General features: G+C 46.8%; 2 protein-coding genes and 1 long non-coding RNA gene across 6 annotated transcripts; 1 reads left to right on the plus strand and 2 right to left on the minus strand.

Moving 5' to 3' along the window:
* Positions 1-6: 6 nt before the first annotated feature.
* On the minus strand, positions 7-4,345 carry SRSF3 (serine and arginine rich splicing factor 3). 3 transcript variants are annotated; one of them, XR_014230160.1, is made up of 5 exons: positions 4,247-4,345; positions 3,207-3,414; positions 2,530-2,664; positions 1,215-1,670; positions 7-336 (listed from the first exon to the last, which is right to left on the minus strand). XR_014230160.1 is itself a non-coding variant. In XM_082330028.1 (4 exons), exons 2-4 carry the CDS (start codon positions 3,410-3,412, stop codon positions 294-296), a joined length of 384 nt encoding a protein of 127 aa, XP_082186154.1. In that variant the 5' UTR covers positions 3,413-3,414; positions 4,247-4,345; the 3' UTR covers positions 7-293. The 3 variants fall into 3 exon arrangements, 2 of the variants coding, with proteins under 2 accessions (XP_082186154.1, XP_082186155.1); XM_082330028.1 differs by lacking the exon at positions 1,215-1,670; XM_082330029.1 differs by lacking the exon at positions 7-336 and having other exon boundaries at positions 343-1,670.
* A 2,046-nt stretch (positions 4,346-6,391) lies between these two features.
* On the minus strand, positions 6,392-16,309 carry LOC309599051. 2 transcript variants are annotated; one of them, XR_014230169.1, is made up of 3 exons: positions 15,495-16,309; positions 15,242-15,335; positions 6,392-13,069 (listed from the first exon to the last, which is right to left on the minus strand). It is a non-coding gene; the product is annotated as an uncharacterized lncRNA (long non-coding RNA). The 2 variants fall into 2 exon arrangements; XR_014230170.1 differs by having other exon boundaries at positions 15,166-15,335.
* LOC309599050 (parathyroid hormone 4-like) lies at positions 13,068-15,137 on the plus strand. Its single transcript, XM_082330157.1, has 2 exons — positions 13,068-13,187; positions 14,153-15,137. Exons 1-2 carry the CDS (start codon positions 13,099-13,101, stop codon positions 14,553-14,555), a joined length of 492 nt encoding a protein of 163 aa, XP_082186283.1. The 5' UTR covers positions 13,068-13,098; the 3' UTR covers positions 14,556-15,137.
* Positions 16,310-16,396: the final 87 nt, after the last annotated feature.

Below are 16,396 nucleotides of genomic sequence, written 5' to 3' on the forward strand. Positions count from 1 at the left end.
CACAGTAAGACAGAAACTTTGTGGAAAAACTGGCAGGAACCCTGGACAGCTGCAGCACAGAAACGCTAATTACTTCCATGCTTAATATCCTGCAACTGATGACCCTGGAATCTCAAATAGCTGTGTAAATGTATTAACTCCAGGCAAACAGTAGGACAGACGGGAACCCATTTCTCCCCTTTACTGAACTACAATGCCTACCCTAATGCGTACAGACCAAAAATTAAGCCGTTTCTGTTTGTTTCTTTTTACATTTCCTGGACAAAGCGGTCCAGGCTACGATTAACTGATGCCTACCTGCTGCGGCTACGAGAAAAGCTTCTCCTTCGCGGTGATCTAGAACCAGAAAAAGAAATGTGAGGTTTTTTATCAATTCTTTCAGCATTAACGGAGCGAGGCATTTCCCACTTGTCAAACTCACTGTTGGGCCCAGGGAACGTGCCAAGAATAACTGGCATCCATCATCCAGTAAAAGGCATGGGAAGATTAGGCAGTAAAACAAAGCTCAGTGTGAACAGCACGTTTCCAACCACGAATTCACTTTAACTAAGAATGCTTCATAGCAGAGTTGTCCAATGCAACACTTTCCATTTCAACTAAATACACTGCCCAGAACACCACACCAAAGTCCCACAAGTGGTTCCAAAAAAATAGCACAGACCAAATGTTTTGGAACCCATGCAAGCCAAAAAGGTCCATGACAAGACATAAAAGAGATACCAAGTGGAAAAAAAAGTGAAAATGCGCTCAGTGTCAATATTGATAATGCCATTAAGTGCTACATTAGAACTGCATATTTGTGATTGTAATTTTTAATGCCATAGAGTGTGTTTAGACTATTTTCTTTAAAAAAAAATAAAAAATAAAAATAACCTTAGCTCGGCCCAGTTCATCCCAAAAAGTAATTGTTTTAAGTTTTGAAAACTGTTAGTAAAACCATTTAAAGGTGATAGGATTTTTCTGGCAAGGAAAAGCTAAGTTTGTTAGAGCTTCATTAAAAATTTAGTTTGGCATCTCACATGCAAATATACCGGTTTTTACGTTATTCACAGTGTAAGAGCTTCCATATCACCCTTAAAAGTTTTCTCAAGCAACATATGTACGTTACCACTCAATTATGCACAGCCAGCCTTTGATTGAGAAAAGTAATTACTTATAAGCCGCTTACTCCTTATTTTAACCAGCAGTAAACTGTATAAGCAGGAAAAACTTACTAGTTTTTGGTTTCAACAAGCTAGAAATGGTGAGGTGAGGCTGCCGGACTGACTGCCAAGAAGAATTTGCTGAAAAGGTTTTGCCAGATGTTGCGTTGTATTTAGTTGGTTGGCGAAGGGGGTGTTGTGGATTTTTCCTGCTTTTTTGTTAGCCGAAGGCTGCTGCTGTAGTTGTTGTGAAGACATTTGGTAAATAAACAGCTGAGCTGATTGGCCGGGAATGTGTGGGCGGTCGAGGTGGCTGCTGCCGATTTGGTTAAGGTTGGAGAGAAGGCTGAGAGAAACAGCATGCTCGGGAACCAAAGGGCGGTGCAACCTGACGACTGGCCATGCCTGGGTCATGTGAAACGACACCAGCCAAGCTGAATGGGGCGCGCTGGTCACATGACGCTGAAAGGGCTAGTTGACTGGCTAATGCAGACTCAGAGGGTGGTGAGAAGAGACATGATGGTGACTCTGTAACGGGTTCATTTTTATTAATAGATGGACCAAAAAGCATAAAAAAAATGAAAAACAAGCCATCAGTACAACCATCTATTAGCTAACAAATACTCCTAATGTGTTATTTTTCAACAGCAAAAGGGTAAGCTCAAAACCCTGACTTGTGAGGACTTCACTCACCTGCAACAGGTAAATTCAGTCCTGCAAAAACCACGTTGCAGACTTAAACCGCCAGACAAGCTAGTCTGGGTCCAAGAACGTGTCAGTTTACCAAAAATCCTGCTATATTTTAGAGCTGGGTTTGCAAACCTCCAGTGACAGGATCGTCACACGATGTTTCAATTCCAAACTAACACTAAAGTGTCAAGATTCTAGATGTTTAGAGCAACTGTTACTTGATCTATTATTAAACAGCTGCCTACTTGGAAAGTATTTAAATTGTGCAAACAAAGCGGAGAAACACATCTGTATGGAAAATGCTAAGCTGCTGTATGTCATGTTTTGCCATTATGGAATAAAGGAAAGGAACAGCCTAAGTTGAAGTATGGGGAAGAAAGGGAAAGTGTGACTAGAAGATGAGCAGATTTTAGGAGGAACGAGGATAAGTCCAGGATAGAGGGCGCTGACTACCAACTTGCACAGTGACCTAAGGACAAAAGCCAACATTCAACACAACTTAAGTTCACCTTGATTTTGTGGGGTTTTGGGGTTTGGTTTTTCTTTTTTTTTTTTTTTTTTTTTAGCATTTACCATCTCCAAATTGTCATCAGATAGATGAATGTTATCCATCAACATGCTTTTAAAAAGCCTGCTTCTAGGATGCTAAGTGGTAACAGTGCCAACAGCTCTACAAGCGTACTTTGACCTAGAGTACCTGCGGCGGGGAGGCGGACTTCTTCTGCGATAGTCATCTCGAGGACGCCTGCCCCAGGATGGAGGTGGACCACGGTTCCGACTCCGCTTCTCACCATTGGAGAGCTCCACTCTGACACGACACCCACAGAGGGTTCTGGGGAAAGATATTGACAGCGGTTAGCACGTCTAGGGACAAATCTGCCTGCAGAAGAAAACCTACAGAATCAGGAGAGGGAAAAGAAATAGACAACAAGGGGTAAAACATTCTGTATATATGCGTTCGTCCAAGTACGCAGTATTCACAGTCTAAAAATGTAGACTCCAGCGTGACAGACAAAAGGGTTGGCCACTTCTGAAAGCTTGCCATGCTGTTAAAGCGGGAAGAGAAGGAACCAAGGAGATCAGTTTTGCCTCTGTATAGTAACACCATCTTGAATTTAACTAACACACACCAAGAGGTCAAAGTCACGTCTAACTTGGGAGTCCAACCCTAAAATGTAAAATTAACCGTCCCAATGCTATTCCTGCACTATTAAGAAACACCACCCTTATAGCACTGTACAAATAAACATTGCATAACAAACATGTTAAGTCCTTGGTTTTGCCAGTTGAAGCTTCCCAATTTAAACTGCCTCACTACCCACAATTTCTCTTATTTTCACCAGGCAAGCCAAACACGCAAGAAGCACATTTTACCTTCCATCTAGTTCTCTTACTGCATCAGCTGCATCTCGTGGATCTTCAAATTCCACAAAGGCAAAACCAGGAGGATTTCTTGCCACCCACACACTGCGCAGTGGTCCGTAGTAGCCAAAAGCTCGCTCTAATTCAGTTTTGTTGCCATTGTTTCCAAGGTTACCCACATAAACCTTGCAGTCCAGCGGACAAGAGTCACGATGCATTGCTAGGACAAAAAAAAAAAAAAAAAGCTCATGTATATTTAACACACAGCAAGTGTTTATTCACTTACAAGGGAAATAATTCTGTTGGTTGCTTTTCCCAGGAACTTCAACAGCGGTATGATCTGACATGATAGAAACATTAACCTGTGTGGAAAGGGCGGGGGGGGGGCCTGAAGGAGAGTGTTCAAAACCAAACACAAAAGCTAGCTGCTATATCGTAATCGTGATTAAAAGTCACTACTTCAGGGAATTTCGTTTACTTTTAAGGCTCCCCAACTTTGAAAGGGGGTGTTTCTCTGCGCCCCTCTCCCCTACCCCTGGGTTAGAGCGGGGGCCGGGCCTGCAGGGGGAGCGCGGGGCGGGAGAAGGGCTCCATTGTTCTCGGAGCGGGATTCGGGGGAAGCTGCACATGCTGCGGGGAGAAGCAGCGCCATCTCCGGCAGAGGCCACGCCGGGAGCGCTCCGGGAATCCCTCCAGAGCGTCTCCTCAGCGCTGCGTGCGCGGCGTGAGGAACCAGCGCTCTCCCGGAGCGGGCGGGAAGGCGCCACACCACCCCCGCGGCACCTCCCGCCCAGCCGCACCTCGCCTCGCCTGGCCACAGCCGCCGAGAAAAAAGCGGCGAGCGGGCTTTTCAAGGCAATCCGTGGCCTACCCGCCTTCTCCCCGCCCGGCTTTCCTCAGCGTGGCGGCAGCCACCGCCCGCGGCCCAGCTTTACAAAATGGCGGCTGCTCTTTGTTTGCCGCCACCGGGCCCCGCCGCTTCCATCCGCCCTGCCGGGGACCGAGACCGCGGGTGCCGCCTCCCCCCCGCCCTCCGAGGTGAAGATCCTCACCGATGCTAAGAGGGAGGGCGCGCGAAGGGAGCCCGCGCTAAATTCGTAGCCGACTCGACCCTCAACGAGACTCCCGCTCCGCTTTTCCTCACTGGACAAAATGGCGGCGGGCGCCTACCCCGCCCGCCTTTATATACGGGCAGCCCACTCCCACGTGACGCCACCCAGCAGCAAATCAGAGGGCGCCGTTCCGCGGATTGACAACTCGCTTCATCCCGCCCGCCTCCGCGCGGCCCCAAACGGCGGCGGGCGGGCTTCCCCTCAGCGGCGGCGGCGGGAGCCCGGAGGCCGAGACCTTCCCCGCCTCTCGCCCAAAATTGCGCTTTAGAAACTGATGATCGAGGGAAGACTTCAGGTCCCTGAAATCAGGAAACGGCAACACACACAAGGAGGCTGTTTTGTTGGCTAAAAAGGAAAAAGAAGGTTTTCTTTTCTTGTTATGTCTCTCTGACCCAGTGGGATACATTTAGGCCGTGTTTTTTATGCATCATCCCCTCATCACATAACGTTTTACAAGTATGAAAGCTTCGATTCACTAATAGCCATTTCTCCCCGTGGGCAGGGGCTTTAAATAAATGTGTTGAGCAAACTGGTGTTAACCCATAGTTTTTGGTAAATTTTATGTCTGGGCCTCCACCTACTGAGGCACAAAAGAAGTGATTTTTTTCAGCACTCAATAGAAAACGGAGGATTTGAACTAACGAATTGTAGTTACAGAGGGCATTGTTAGTGGTGTTGACATACTTCAGTAAACTCATTCATTTAGCTAGGACATATAACATGAGTTTTAACATGAGTTAAAAAACCAAACTTGCTCCAGAGGGGTTGCCTTAGATAACAAACACCCTGTTTTGGGTTATGAGGTTAATGTGAGAAACCATCCAGGGCTGTTGCTGCAATAACTTCCCAAAACATCACTTTGCAGCCACATCGGTAGGTTGTGTTTAATCCAGACTTTATCTTTTTGACTTGGGCCAGACAAGACAAATGTATCCGGTACAAGTATAATTAATAATACTTTGAGTAATACTATATGTGATAAGGCATTTTGAGTACAAATTAATGCACATGCACTGTTTTCCAAGCAGGAACTGTGCAGAGGATGGGGCATCCTCAGTCTAACAGAATTGTACCAGCGTGTAAAAAAAGTACTGGAATTAAAGACAACCAGCTGGTGTAATTCATTAGAATTTTCCAAAATCTTTTGCAGCATCCCTCATTTTGAAGAGCCTCTTCTCAGTAAAATCCTCCCAAGGGTCAAAATTGGCCAAGGGACAGAAAACCAACACGGATTTTGAGGTAACTGATGCTCTAAAGTATCTGTACCATGTTTGCAGTTATCTGACAGTTACCTGCTTTTAATTAGAGAAATCTAATGCATTGTAATCTAAATTAGCTGATGGTTAATTTCCTGAGGCAACACAAACAAAGGAAATAATTTGAAGGTGACTTGGGGCTGTTCAGCCATTTCACTTTACGATTTCTTTGAGATGGTGATTTCCCATGCTCGCCTCCCTTCTCGATTGGCGTTTGCAACATTAACTAGACCCTGCCTCATCTCACATAATGCACATTTGAAATATGATTTAAGTTTTGCAATAATGAATGTTTAAAAGAAAGAAACCAAACCACACCGAACAGTAAGAGAGCAACTCGGACAACCTTGTAATCTTAACAGATCTTTTAACTTCACACCAAAGTTACACATGACGTGTGAAAATAATCACAGATGACAGAGTTGGCAACAAAGGATTTATTCAGAAGTAGGTTCACCTCCTGCAAAGTAAGCAGGGCATTCAGCACTCAGCTAAGACATACTACCTGTTCTGTTCAAGGCACTTCTTACACGGGCTTAGGCCCATCACCATGCTTTATAAATCACATACTGTAAAAAGCACGTCATCCAAACATAATCCATTTTCAGTTTGCTTTTGGCATTATAAAGAAACTAAACATGGCACATAACCGTGACAAAAGGCAGAGGTCAGGACAGAGGCAACTGCGTTCAGCCAAAAGCCCAACCTATTCCCACAGTCGGTTTTAGGATGCCCCAACGCAGCCACGCGGCACTTCGGTAACTCAAAAGTCAGCGTTTTGATTGTCCTCCGAAAGATGATACCCTGAATCGGCTCTGAGCGTCGCTGTATATGTGTACATATATACATATAGGAAAGCCGCATTCTGTTGCATTACTTTCTTCCTTATTCCAAGTTTGTAAGGTAGTTTGAAAAATCCTGCTGCATTGCAACTCCCTTGCTGTTGCAGTAAGAAAATACCATTTCTGTCCAATATTTGTGAGATGCACAGAACTTCTACATTCACCGAATCTTCCATAAAAGGAAGGAGAGAACATTGACCTTACAAACAAAACCAGATCTACTTTAAACAGGTGGGCCAAGCCGCGACTGAAAAGGCACTGAACGCCTGCCCAACTACAGCGGAGCAGAGTTATCTGTGCGACCAGAACTCCTGACCGCACCGACATGAAGTAAGGTGCTGTCACGGTTTCTGAGATTTAAATCTCATGTAAGAAAATGAACATATTCTAGCCATTACGGTTTGGAAGAAACCTCAGCCATGTCAGCCAAATTTAAGGGATACCGAGGGAGACAGACAATATTTACTGAAGAGTACTTCTACCAGCAATAGGATCTCTTAGAGTTGCTCCTCAAGCAAAACTGGACATTAGCAAAAACACTTATTTACTGGCACGATTATATCTCCAGAAAGGTCTTTCGCTAGGAAATGTCATTGCGAGTACCCAACAGGAACTGGTCGGAGGGGACAGGCCTTTACTTCAGTCAGAAAGCTGAACGCACGTCACACCTCAGCTAGCTGCTTGTGAAGTTCTTGTGGATTCAGCCCATTTTCACATCCTGCCAACAGACTAATCTTGATGATAGCTATTTTCTAAAGAAACAGTGACTTACGCTTGTCTGATCTTTAGATATGTTCCAACCAGCTTGTGTAAGCATATTCCTGCCACGACTGCTCTTCTGTTTACAGGGTGCAAGTCCCTGTCCCTTATTCCCTCACTTTTAAAATGTATAAATTTTTACACTGTGAGAGCTTTTAGCTGTGCCTCAGACCTTACGTAAAGGAAGAGCGAAGTAAGAGACTGTAATTTATACATGATAGACCTCAACTAAGACATGCTCAGCATCCAGTGCAGGGACACAGCACGTCCCCAAGACCCAGCACTTGGGGATCAGTTAGCAAGAAGTCCGTTTACTTGACTGACGTGTCATTTGGAGACTCCCCGTTCCTCAGCCTTCATCCCTACCTTCCCAGGCGGGAGCCTTCTGCCATTGCTGGGGTCCCACCTCCTTCTGCACCTTTCACATCTGAGGGCTGGGTGTCGATTACAACCCCAGACCCCGTGCTGGAATCCCACCACCTCTCTGCGGTGGCAGACGGACGCACCGCCCTCCCTCAGGGCCAGTAAACCGTTTGCTACCGCTAGAAAGAAATAAGAAATCCAGCCCAGCTCTTGGCCAATTTGGTCCTTTGAGAAACACCTTCTTGGTCCGACAGACGTTGGCGACTGGGCACCCCCTCTGGTCTGGGGACGAGCCAGCGGACTCCCAGGTAGCCCCAGGGCTCCCCTGCTTCTCAGGCAGGATTTAGGGCTGCCCTTGAACCACAGCCCTGGCTCACCTGGGGTCAGCACCCCCTGCCCACCGCCTCCCCCGGCCCAGCCCAACCAAGGGATGGGCACCAGGTGGCGGCATTCTCCCCTGGCAGGGGCAGATCCCAGCCAGCTCCTCCGGCCCGGGGCTCACCCCTCCTCGTCCTTCCTTTCTGCTCAGCCCAGGTTCTCGGCAGACCTCTCCAGGCATCCCGCAACGCCGTCGAAGCAGGGATAAGCTCAGAGAGCCCAGCGGGTGTTACAGAAGCAGCACAAGGGACTGGAGGCTTTGTCTCAGCTTCACCTGAATTTGTTTTGCACGCAAGAAAATATTCCATCTGGAGACTATTTTGGGAAGAAAAAAGAAAGAGTCAGCCCCAGGCTTGGCTCCAGGGCAGGTTTTGCAGGACAAAACACTCACCCTTGCTACTGTGTTCAGACAGAGCTGTGAGTTTCAGGCACTTCTATAAATCTGGCTTGAAATCAGAAAATGGAAAATTCAAACAGTGAGCCTGACCCACTGCTGCTCAACTCTAATTTTAATCCCCTGGAAGACGAGAGCTCTCTCTGGGATGATGCAGTACGTAGTGGATTAGGGGCCAGGACTTAAAACTGCAGCCCAGCCGCTGGCCCTGGAGCCTACCCCCCTCAAAGGCGGTTACTCCATTGCACAAGACCGTCCCCCCCAGCGATAAGAAGGTGATACAGAAGAGCTATAAGCACCCAAACCGAGGGGAAGCCTAGAGCCTGCTCTCTAAAAGAGCTGAATTTCACCTCCTTCCAATGGTTACGGAGGCGGTGCTGCTGCTGGCCCCTTCCTCCCGGGGCAGAGGGCTGGTGGTGGCCCCTAGTGCCGAGCCATGTGGGTGTGGTGGTGCAGAAGTCTTGGTGGCCTCCGGCTTTGCTGCGAGGTGTCATTTCCTCTGATCTCTCAATTAGGGAGGCCAGGAAGGGAGAGCAGCCATTCATTAGCAGCTGCTTCACCAGCAGCTCAGGGGAACTATATTTACCATCCAAATGTGGTCAAACAGTTTCCTCTCAACAGGGCGGTGTCTTTCTTTCCACACACCGCGCTGAACAGCTCATCTGAATTTTAGTCTGTTGAGAGCAGTTAGGGGGGAAAAAAAAATCATAAAAACAAAGTCGATTTTTACATTAGAGAAGCACAAAGCCTTCTGGAGCCCACACTTCTGTTACTGGTGAATAACAGAACAGCACGTGGAAAAAATTCATCAGATCTGCCTGTCCCTCTCCCTACAGACAGAGGATCCCTTTGATGCTGTACACTCTTTGCCTAATTAAGCTTTAAAATCCCAGGCAAGGGGATCCCCCTTGCCCTAACAAGGCTATTTGCACATTTGCTTTGCTTTCTGTTGCCTCCTCCCATTCCTTTTTCCCCCTCAACTGGGCCTCCAGGCTTTCTCTTTCCTTTTCTTTCCCACTCTGCAGCAAGCCATATTCCCTTCCTCCCCCACCTGGCTCCCTGGGGAGAGGACTGGAAAGCAAAACAAAAGAAGCACTCCCTGGGAAACCGTAATTTGCACAGCCCTCCTCGCTCAAACACTCCCACTGAAAAAGGGGATTGAACAGCACAGGCACCCTCTACTGCGAAGTCAGGCCTTAAGCCCAGGAAAAGCAAAGGCTTTGAAGCCAAGGCTAAAACCTTTGATGGCTCCAAGAGCGCTTGGAGGGAAGCCCCGAGGTAACCGAACGCCAATCAGCTGGGTTTGCTGGTTACTTCCCTGGCAAAACGGGCTCGTAGTCGGCTCTACGCGGCTCCGGGCTCTTGCAGAGATTAATCTATACCAGCTAAAAATACCACCTGGTAGTGCTCTCCGTACAATTTCTCCTTGTGAAATTAGCAACGTTCCCATCATAGTTAGAAATGTTAACTGCTATGCGTGCGGCTGGGGTATAAGCTGTGCGACCAACACATTTTATATTTCCTTTAGAAATACTGCAAACCATGGAAATCAATCCCTGCAAGCATCTCTTCCCCGCTAGTGCCAGCAAGTCTTTGCGCCGGATGCTTCTCAAAGAGATATCGTGACTTCAGTGCAGCCCGTCCTCACGTACGCCTCTCAAGGAGATGTTAGAAAGTCACGCCCAGGGTTATTTTGACTTCTTCTGAGTCCTCGGGTGGAAGGAAACATCCAGTGGAGGAGCGTAGCCATGGCAGCGCGGTCCGGCCGTTCCAGAACGCTTCAAGTGCCCGTTTACCCATCCCATGTCAGCGTCTCCGGCCGGCCCGCAGTCACCCGCATTAACGCGCTATTAATTCTTCCCTTGGAGATGCCAGTAACCGCATTCAGTGAAAACCCATTATATAATGGAGACTCGAAAAGTTCAAGGATGAATTAGACCAGATGTTTTGGACATGACTTTGGCCAATGCTTATTAGTCCTTGAAGATGTAACTAAGAAACCTTGGTTTCACGGGCGGATAATTCAGTGTAACTGCAGTGTACCTGCTACCCTGGAAACTAAGATGCGAAGCACGCCCCTGTTTTACCAACATTTAACAAATGTCATCTTTAATTGGTGATACACTTTGTTCTCTTTAATGAGTGACACTCTCCTTAACAATTGGGACTCACGTAACGAAATCAGGAATGCTTATTTGATTGCTCTGAAATAGCGGGGCTCAAAATAAGCTGTCATGACGAATATAATAAAAAGCAATTTGATGTCCATAGAAGCTGCGAGAATAGATGAGGTGGTGCGAGCGCGGCTAATAGGGCCTGTCTCCGCTTGGACAGCGTGTTTGCATTCACCTGAGACTGGGTTTAACGGGAAGGTATGGCTCTGCCTATGCGAAAGGAATCGCTAGCTTCTGGTAGCACTAAGCAAATTATCTTTTCATCTTTCCAGGGAATTTTTCCTCAGAGATGACAAATACATTCACTTTCTTTCACTTTGAGAAATAGCAACTGGTCTAGTGTTTCAGCCTAATGGTCCAGCCGCATCCCAAGTATCCAAATTCTATTGAAATGAGCTGGTTAGAGATCATAAAGTGAGTATCAAACCTCGCGCAGCATCAACTCGTAGGGTTTCAAAGCATATCAGAATTTGGCTTTTTGCCTGAGCTACTACTTGCATTTTTATTGTTTCATCAGTTGATAAGTCTTCTCTGTATCTCCCCAGTTTCCAAGATTTAAAACAAATAGGTTTACTGTACAATCAACAATGAAATTTCTTCTGAACATTAAAATCCAGTGGGATCTCATTTGCCAACTCCTCAGTTGGATTTTCTGTAAATAACTGTCGCGTTTTGCTGATTGTATGATAACTGGCATGACAGAGTTCATCAGGATGGGTGATTTAGATTCCTCCTACGCACCATTAGTGTCCCATAGGTGAGTCCATGAGGACAGCAACGGAGGGAGATCTCTTTTGCATACCAGAGACGTTTTTCCTGATCAACCATGGAGCAGCAGGCTTGGATATCCCTTTTCCATCATCTTGGGGCACAGGAACGCTGGGTTAGAATAAAAAGTTCTCACAAAATAGGAGAGACAGCAAAAGAATAAGAAACTGTCCACAAACTTGTCATCTTTTCCTTAGTCACAGCTGAACAGAACATTTTAGAATCCAGGATTTATTACCACTGGAAACAGGGAGCTGTCTCATTTCACTGACACGAGGAAAGGTCTTAGTCACAAAGTGCTGTAGAGCTCATTTCTATTGTTTCTGTGGTTTCTGGGCAGGTATAAAAGAATGCGAAAGGCACCTGTCATCATTGCAACTGGAACGTCACGACAAGACTGGCAAGGAGACACATCTGTGCAGATCAGAACTTCACCGTGATCTCTACAAGATCAACAGTAAGTAGACAACGTTGCTTTTGTAACTGGAAGATGCTTTTTAATTAATACATAGTTTATTGTTGATCACAATAGGAAAGCATAGCTTGTCCATTATGTATGAGCAGGAGTTCTGCATTAGCATAACCTAAAATATCATACTGCATGTAAATACACATATATCTATACGTATATATCTGTATTTAATATAGAAATTTTTAAATTGGAACTCGTACCTCTTTGTTCTTTCATGCCTAGTTTAATTTGAACATATTGTCCAAGGAAATTACTCACAAATTGGTGGAGCATTAGAACAAGCTTAATTTTTACAACCAAATATATGATATAATTTGCGTTTCTATCCAGTCATTGACAATTCAAGTTAGTATAAAGAAAAGTCATTTGACGAGGTGCTAAGGTTTTTATTAACCCAAACTGCTTCTGCATGAAAAGAAGTATTTCATCAAAAAATTAGTAGCCTCATTATACAGGAACATTTCTTTACTATTTGCACATGAAAATTTAAATGCTGCAACTTCTGTCTTGTTGCCCATCTAGATTTTGATGTAACAATTAATACCGGATTTGCCAGTAAATAACTAAAGGGACAGGCTGGAGCCAATCCTAAAGGCAGGGTACAGTCACTAGTGTAAAAAATGCAGGAATTTTAGCGATAGACCTGGCGATAACGGAGCGGTGGGGTTGAAAGGATGGGTAGATAGAGGCGTACCAACGCCAGGAGCAGATATATAACTGAATGCAGTTATTACCTAGATGAAAATAATCATTGCACAATTATATCTTCTAGTTGTCACCTCCGTAAGCCAGAAATCCACTTCTTTACAGAAAAGAAATCCAGTATCGGTCTAATATCATCCTCGTGCAGCGGCAGATTTGGAGGTCAGCACTTGTACTGCTCGTGGAAAAGGCTGTAGTATTACAGCTCCAGATCCCAGGGCTGAGTACAGCTTTTAACTTGATCTGCATGGTCCAGTCTTACCGAGTTTTATGACAGATTTCTTAGGCAGCAATCTTCATCCTTTTGTGAAATTTCTGCTAAGTTTTTATCAGGAAGGTCTCTTGCCAGTTCTAAATGAAATGATCGCTGGTGCTTGCATAAATGCACAAGAGTGGGAAGCAGTATATTGAGAGGCAAGAGTGGAAAAGGAGATTTAGGATTCTTAGCAAGGAAATGTAGAAATATACTACAAAATCTAGTCATCTTTTACTGGTCTATGTTACAAATCCACGTCTGATGTTCTGGGATGTCCTGGGATGATGTACCACAGTACAATGCTCCGCTTTTACCAGTGCTTAAAGGCTGAAATTCATTTTGTCAGGTGAAAGAAAGAACAGAGAAAAAAAGATTCTTGATCACAGTCAGCTTCTCGTCCTGTGGAGCAGATTTAAAGAAGAGAGAAAATGTTCCTGCACCAGAGATCTCTGCAGATGGCTACCTTTTTGGCAATTCTTTTTTTTGCCTGTTTTGCAACGTGTCAAGACACTGAAAAGTAAGCAATATCATCCTTTCACTTCATATCATTAGAAGACCGCTTGCCTTTGATTTAATGGGTTGTATTCTGCACTGCTGTCATTTACTGCAGGGCGTGGTGGAAGGAAAATTCTATACATTTGATAAGGCAACATTTTACATCACCCTCTATGCAGTATAAAATTAGACCAATTGCATTTTTAGATGCGTAACATATACCACATTTCAGTCGATGCTTTTAAACACAGTGTAGCAAATCACGTAAGGATGTTCCACGCAAGCCATGGAAATGGCACATACTAAAAATTCCATATTTAGGTTCCCATTCAGATCCAAATCTGCAGCTAGCTGTTATCTAAACAGCCTGAAATCCAGAAAGATTTGCATCCCAGAATTATCCTGCCCTGCCCAGTCATATTTGGCTCAAAATTTTTGGTGTATCCGAAGAAAATAAGGATTTGTTTTCACTTCATGGACACCACTGATTTCAGTTAAATTACTCCTGACATACAGCTCTGGAAGGAAAGAAACAAACCCAACAATCCTAGAACGCTAAGGTCATGCAAAGGGAATTTTATTCTGGTATTTAAACCCCTGAAAAGAACCCAACATTTGGGAAAGACCAAACCTCTGTAAGAGCTCTTTACTCCTGCTATGGTAATTTTGTCACCATCTTTTTTTTTTTTTTAAAAAAAAAGTGATTCAAGGTCTACCTTTTGGGAATGGCATAGTGTTTCAGCTTCCCATCTTCAGGAAGAGGCTGCCTGGCTCACGCTGCGGGCTTTGCGAGGGCCAGGCTGGCTGTGGCCACCAGCACTACTAGCCCGGCCTCGGGGCTGTCCTCCACAGCACCTGTGGCCACCACCAACGCTCCTTCCTCAGCGCAGGGAAGCATCTAAGATCGATGGCTGCAAATCAGCCACGTTTGAAATAGGAGCTTAGATGCGGCTGTGCTTGTTTCCTAACTCTTTCTTCCCCTTGCAGTAAAAGAGCCGTGACGGAGCATCAGCTCATGCACGACAAAGGGAGGGCATTTCAAGGGCTGAAGCGCCTGATGTGGCTCCACAACGCCCTAGGTAGCGTGCACACAGCCAGCAGCAGGGATATTTCACTTTCAAATGCCATGTGGAATCCTCAGAAGAGCCAAGATCCCTCAGATCCCTACAACAGCGTCAGCAGAGACGAGACTTCGAGCCTCACGAAGCAGCTGCTGGAACTGACGGAAAAAGAGCAGGGCTTCCCCCCGTCAAAGCAGCTGGATTTGCTGCAGTATGCAAAGACCCCAAAGGGTCACTGGAACCCACAAGACCTTTTCGACCTCCTTCAAATCAAAGAGGTGGGCAGCAAGAGCAACCCTAGCACCCAGCCACAGAACTCTGCCCACTAGCCTCAATCCAGCTCGGTCCGTCCATTGCTTTAGACATGTGATGTTGTAAGGACAAGCTCTAGCGCAAAGGTGAACTGCAAAAGAAAAATAATGTCCATTTGTGCCATTAACTACTCCTAGATGTTGAACAGCCCCTTGTAAGGAGCCAGGTTCTCTCCCTAGCAGGCAGGCAGAGTGCTGCGATTGTGAGATGGGGTTATTTGTCACAGGCCAGAAATCTCTTTTTCCATGGCAGGGCCCTCCCTGTCCGCTACCGATACCGTAGGGCTGTGGCAGCTCTCTGTAGCTCTCGGAGGCCACATGCAGCAGGAAGTTCGGTTCATTAATCTGCATAGTCACAGGCTCGCTTGCCGTCTGATGTTTTGACTCCTGAAGAAGCCGTTACCTCCCCAATACAGATTCTCTTCTATTTCACACCTGCCTGCAGCAGTAATGGCTTTCCTTATACTTTAGGTCCAAATGTTTGTTTTTTCCTGCTTCTCCAGCACACAGAATGTTTTAAGCCTCTCATCTCTCAAGTTTCCCTTCAGGGTGGCAAACTTTTGCCACGCCACAGAGGTAGAAGTTGGCAGTGATCCCCACCCTCCCTGCCAAAGCCCTAGACATTCACCTTGTTCCGCTGGTGGAAGAGATGACAATCAGCTTCCAGGGTCGCTATCCGAGCCGTTTGTTTCAAGACTTCCTACCTTTTCTTTGTTTATGTGAATCCTCTCCAAGAGCTCCGACAGCGCATCAGGTTTTCTCAGCAGAAAAGCAGCTTCATGAGCCCGTCTGTGTTTCCTGAAAGAGGTAGCACATGATTTTGCTATTCACCTTTAATATCAAACTGACCGGCTCTGTCTAAGCAAAGCAAGATCCGGTTTAATTGCAAAATTAGTCTTTCAGAAATTGCATCTCTGTCATGTGTGTTACAAATACATCAGTGTTTCCATTACGTACACGCCATTTTGAATCCTGAAATTCCTCTGTTGCCGATAGACTTCAAGTGCATGTGCGGAAGGTATTGCTGAGTGAGTAAAACCCAAGAACTCCTTGATGTTGTTAATAATAAAAACCCTTTTCACCCTCTGAATTGCACTTGCTTTTTTTTTGTAGAAATGTAACTAAAATGAAGCAAAATCCGCTTTTGCTAATATCTCCACGCATTTGGGGTGCGTATGGAACCACATTTCTTTCATTCCTCAGAGCTCCCCATTAGATTCCCAAGCCCAGTTACACCGTTACTGGACCAGATGGTTGCAGATGTTCCTGAAGAGCAGAAGGGGGCCGAGATGCAAACGGGGTTACGCTGCCCCAGCAAGGAGCGTGCCGAGCTGGGCGGTGGCAGCCCTTCCTCCCCCAGCCCACCTCCAGGCCGTGCCAGGCTTCAGAGCCGGGGGATGAAACTGAGGGGACCGGGCTACGAAAAGCTCACACCCTGGGGAATGGCCATGGCCATGTGGGTCAGTCCGCCTGCCCCTTCTTGGGCTGAAGGGGACCGCTGGTGTCCCGGTGGCACCGGGCCCCGGGCAGGCCTCGCCCCTGAGCGCCCCACACGGTGACCCAACCGGGGGAACACCAACCTCCCCTCCGCCGCGGGCTGGACGGCGAGGCGAGGCCGCTGCAGCTCACGGCACCGTTACGGGGAGGAGGGAAGGGAGCAGGACAGGGCTGCCCGGGCCTGGCACCCTGCAGCCTGGGGCGCCGGTACCGGTGGGCCCAGGGGAGAGCGAGGCTCAGCCGCACCAAACCGCGCCGGTCCCCGCCGCCCCGGGCCCGCAGCGCCCTGCGCATGCGCCAGCCCCCGCCCCCTCCCCGGGCCGGCGCCCGCCCCCCGCGCATGCGCCGCTGGCGGGGGAGGG

The sequence above is a fragment of the Platalea leucorodia genome (genome assembly GCF_965183815.1).
Source record: "Platalea leucorodia genome assembly, chromosome: 19".
Classification (NCBI taxonomy): Eukaryota; Metazoa; Chordata; class Aves; order Pelecaniformes; family Threskiornithidae; genus Platalea; species Platalea leucorodia.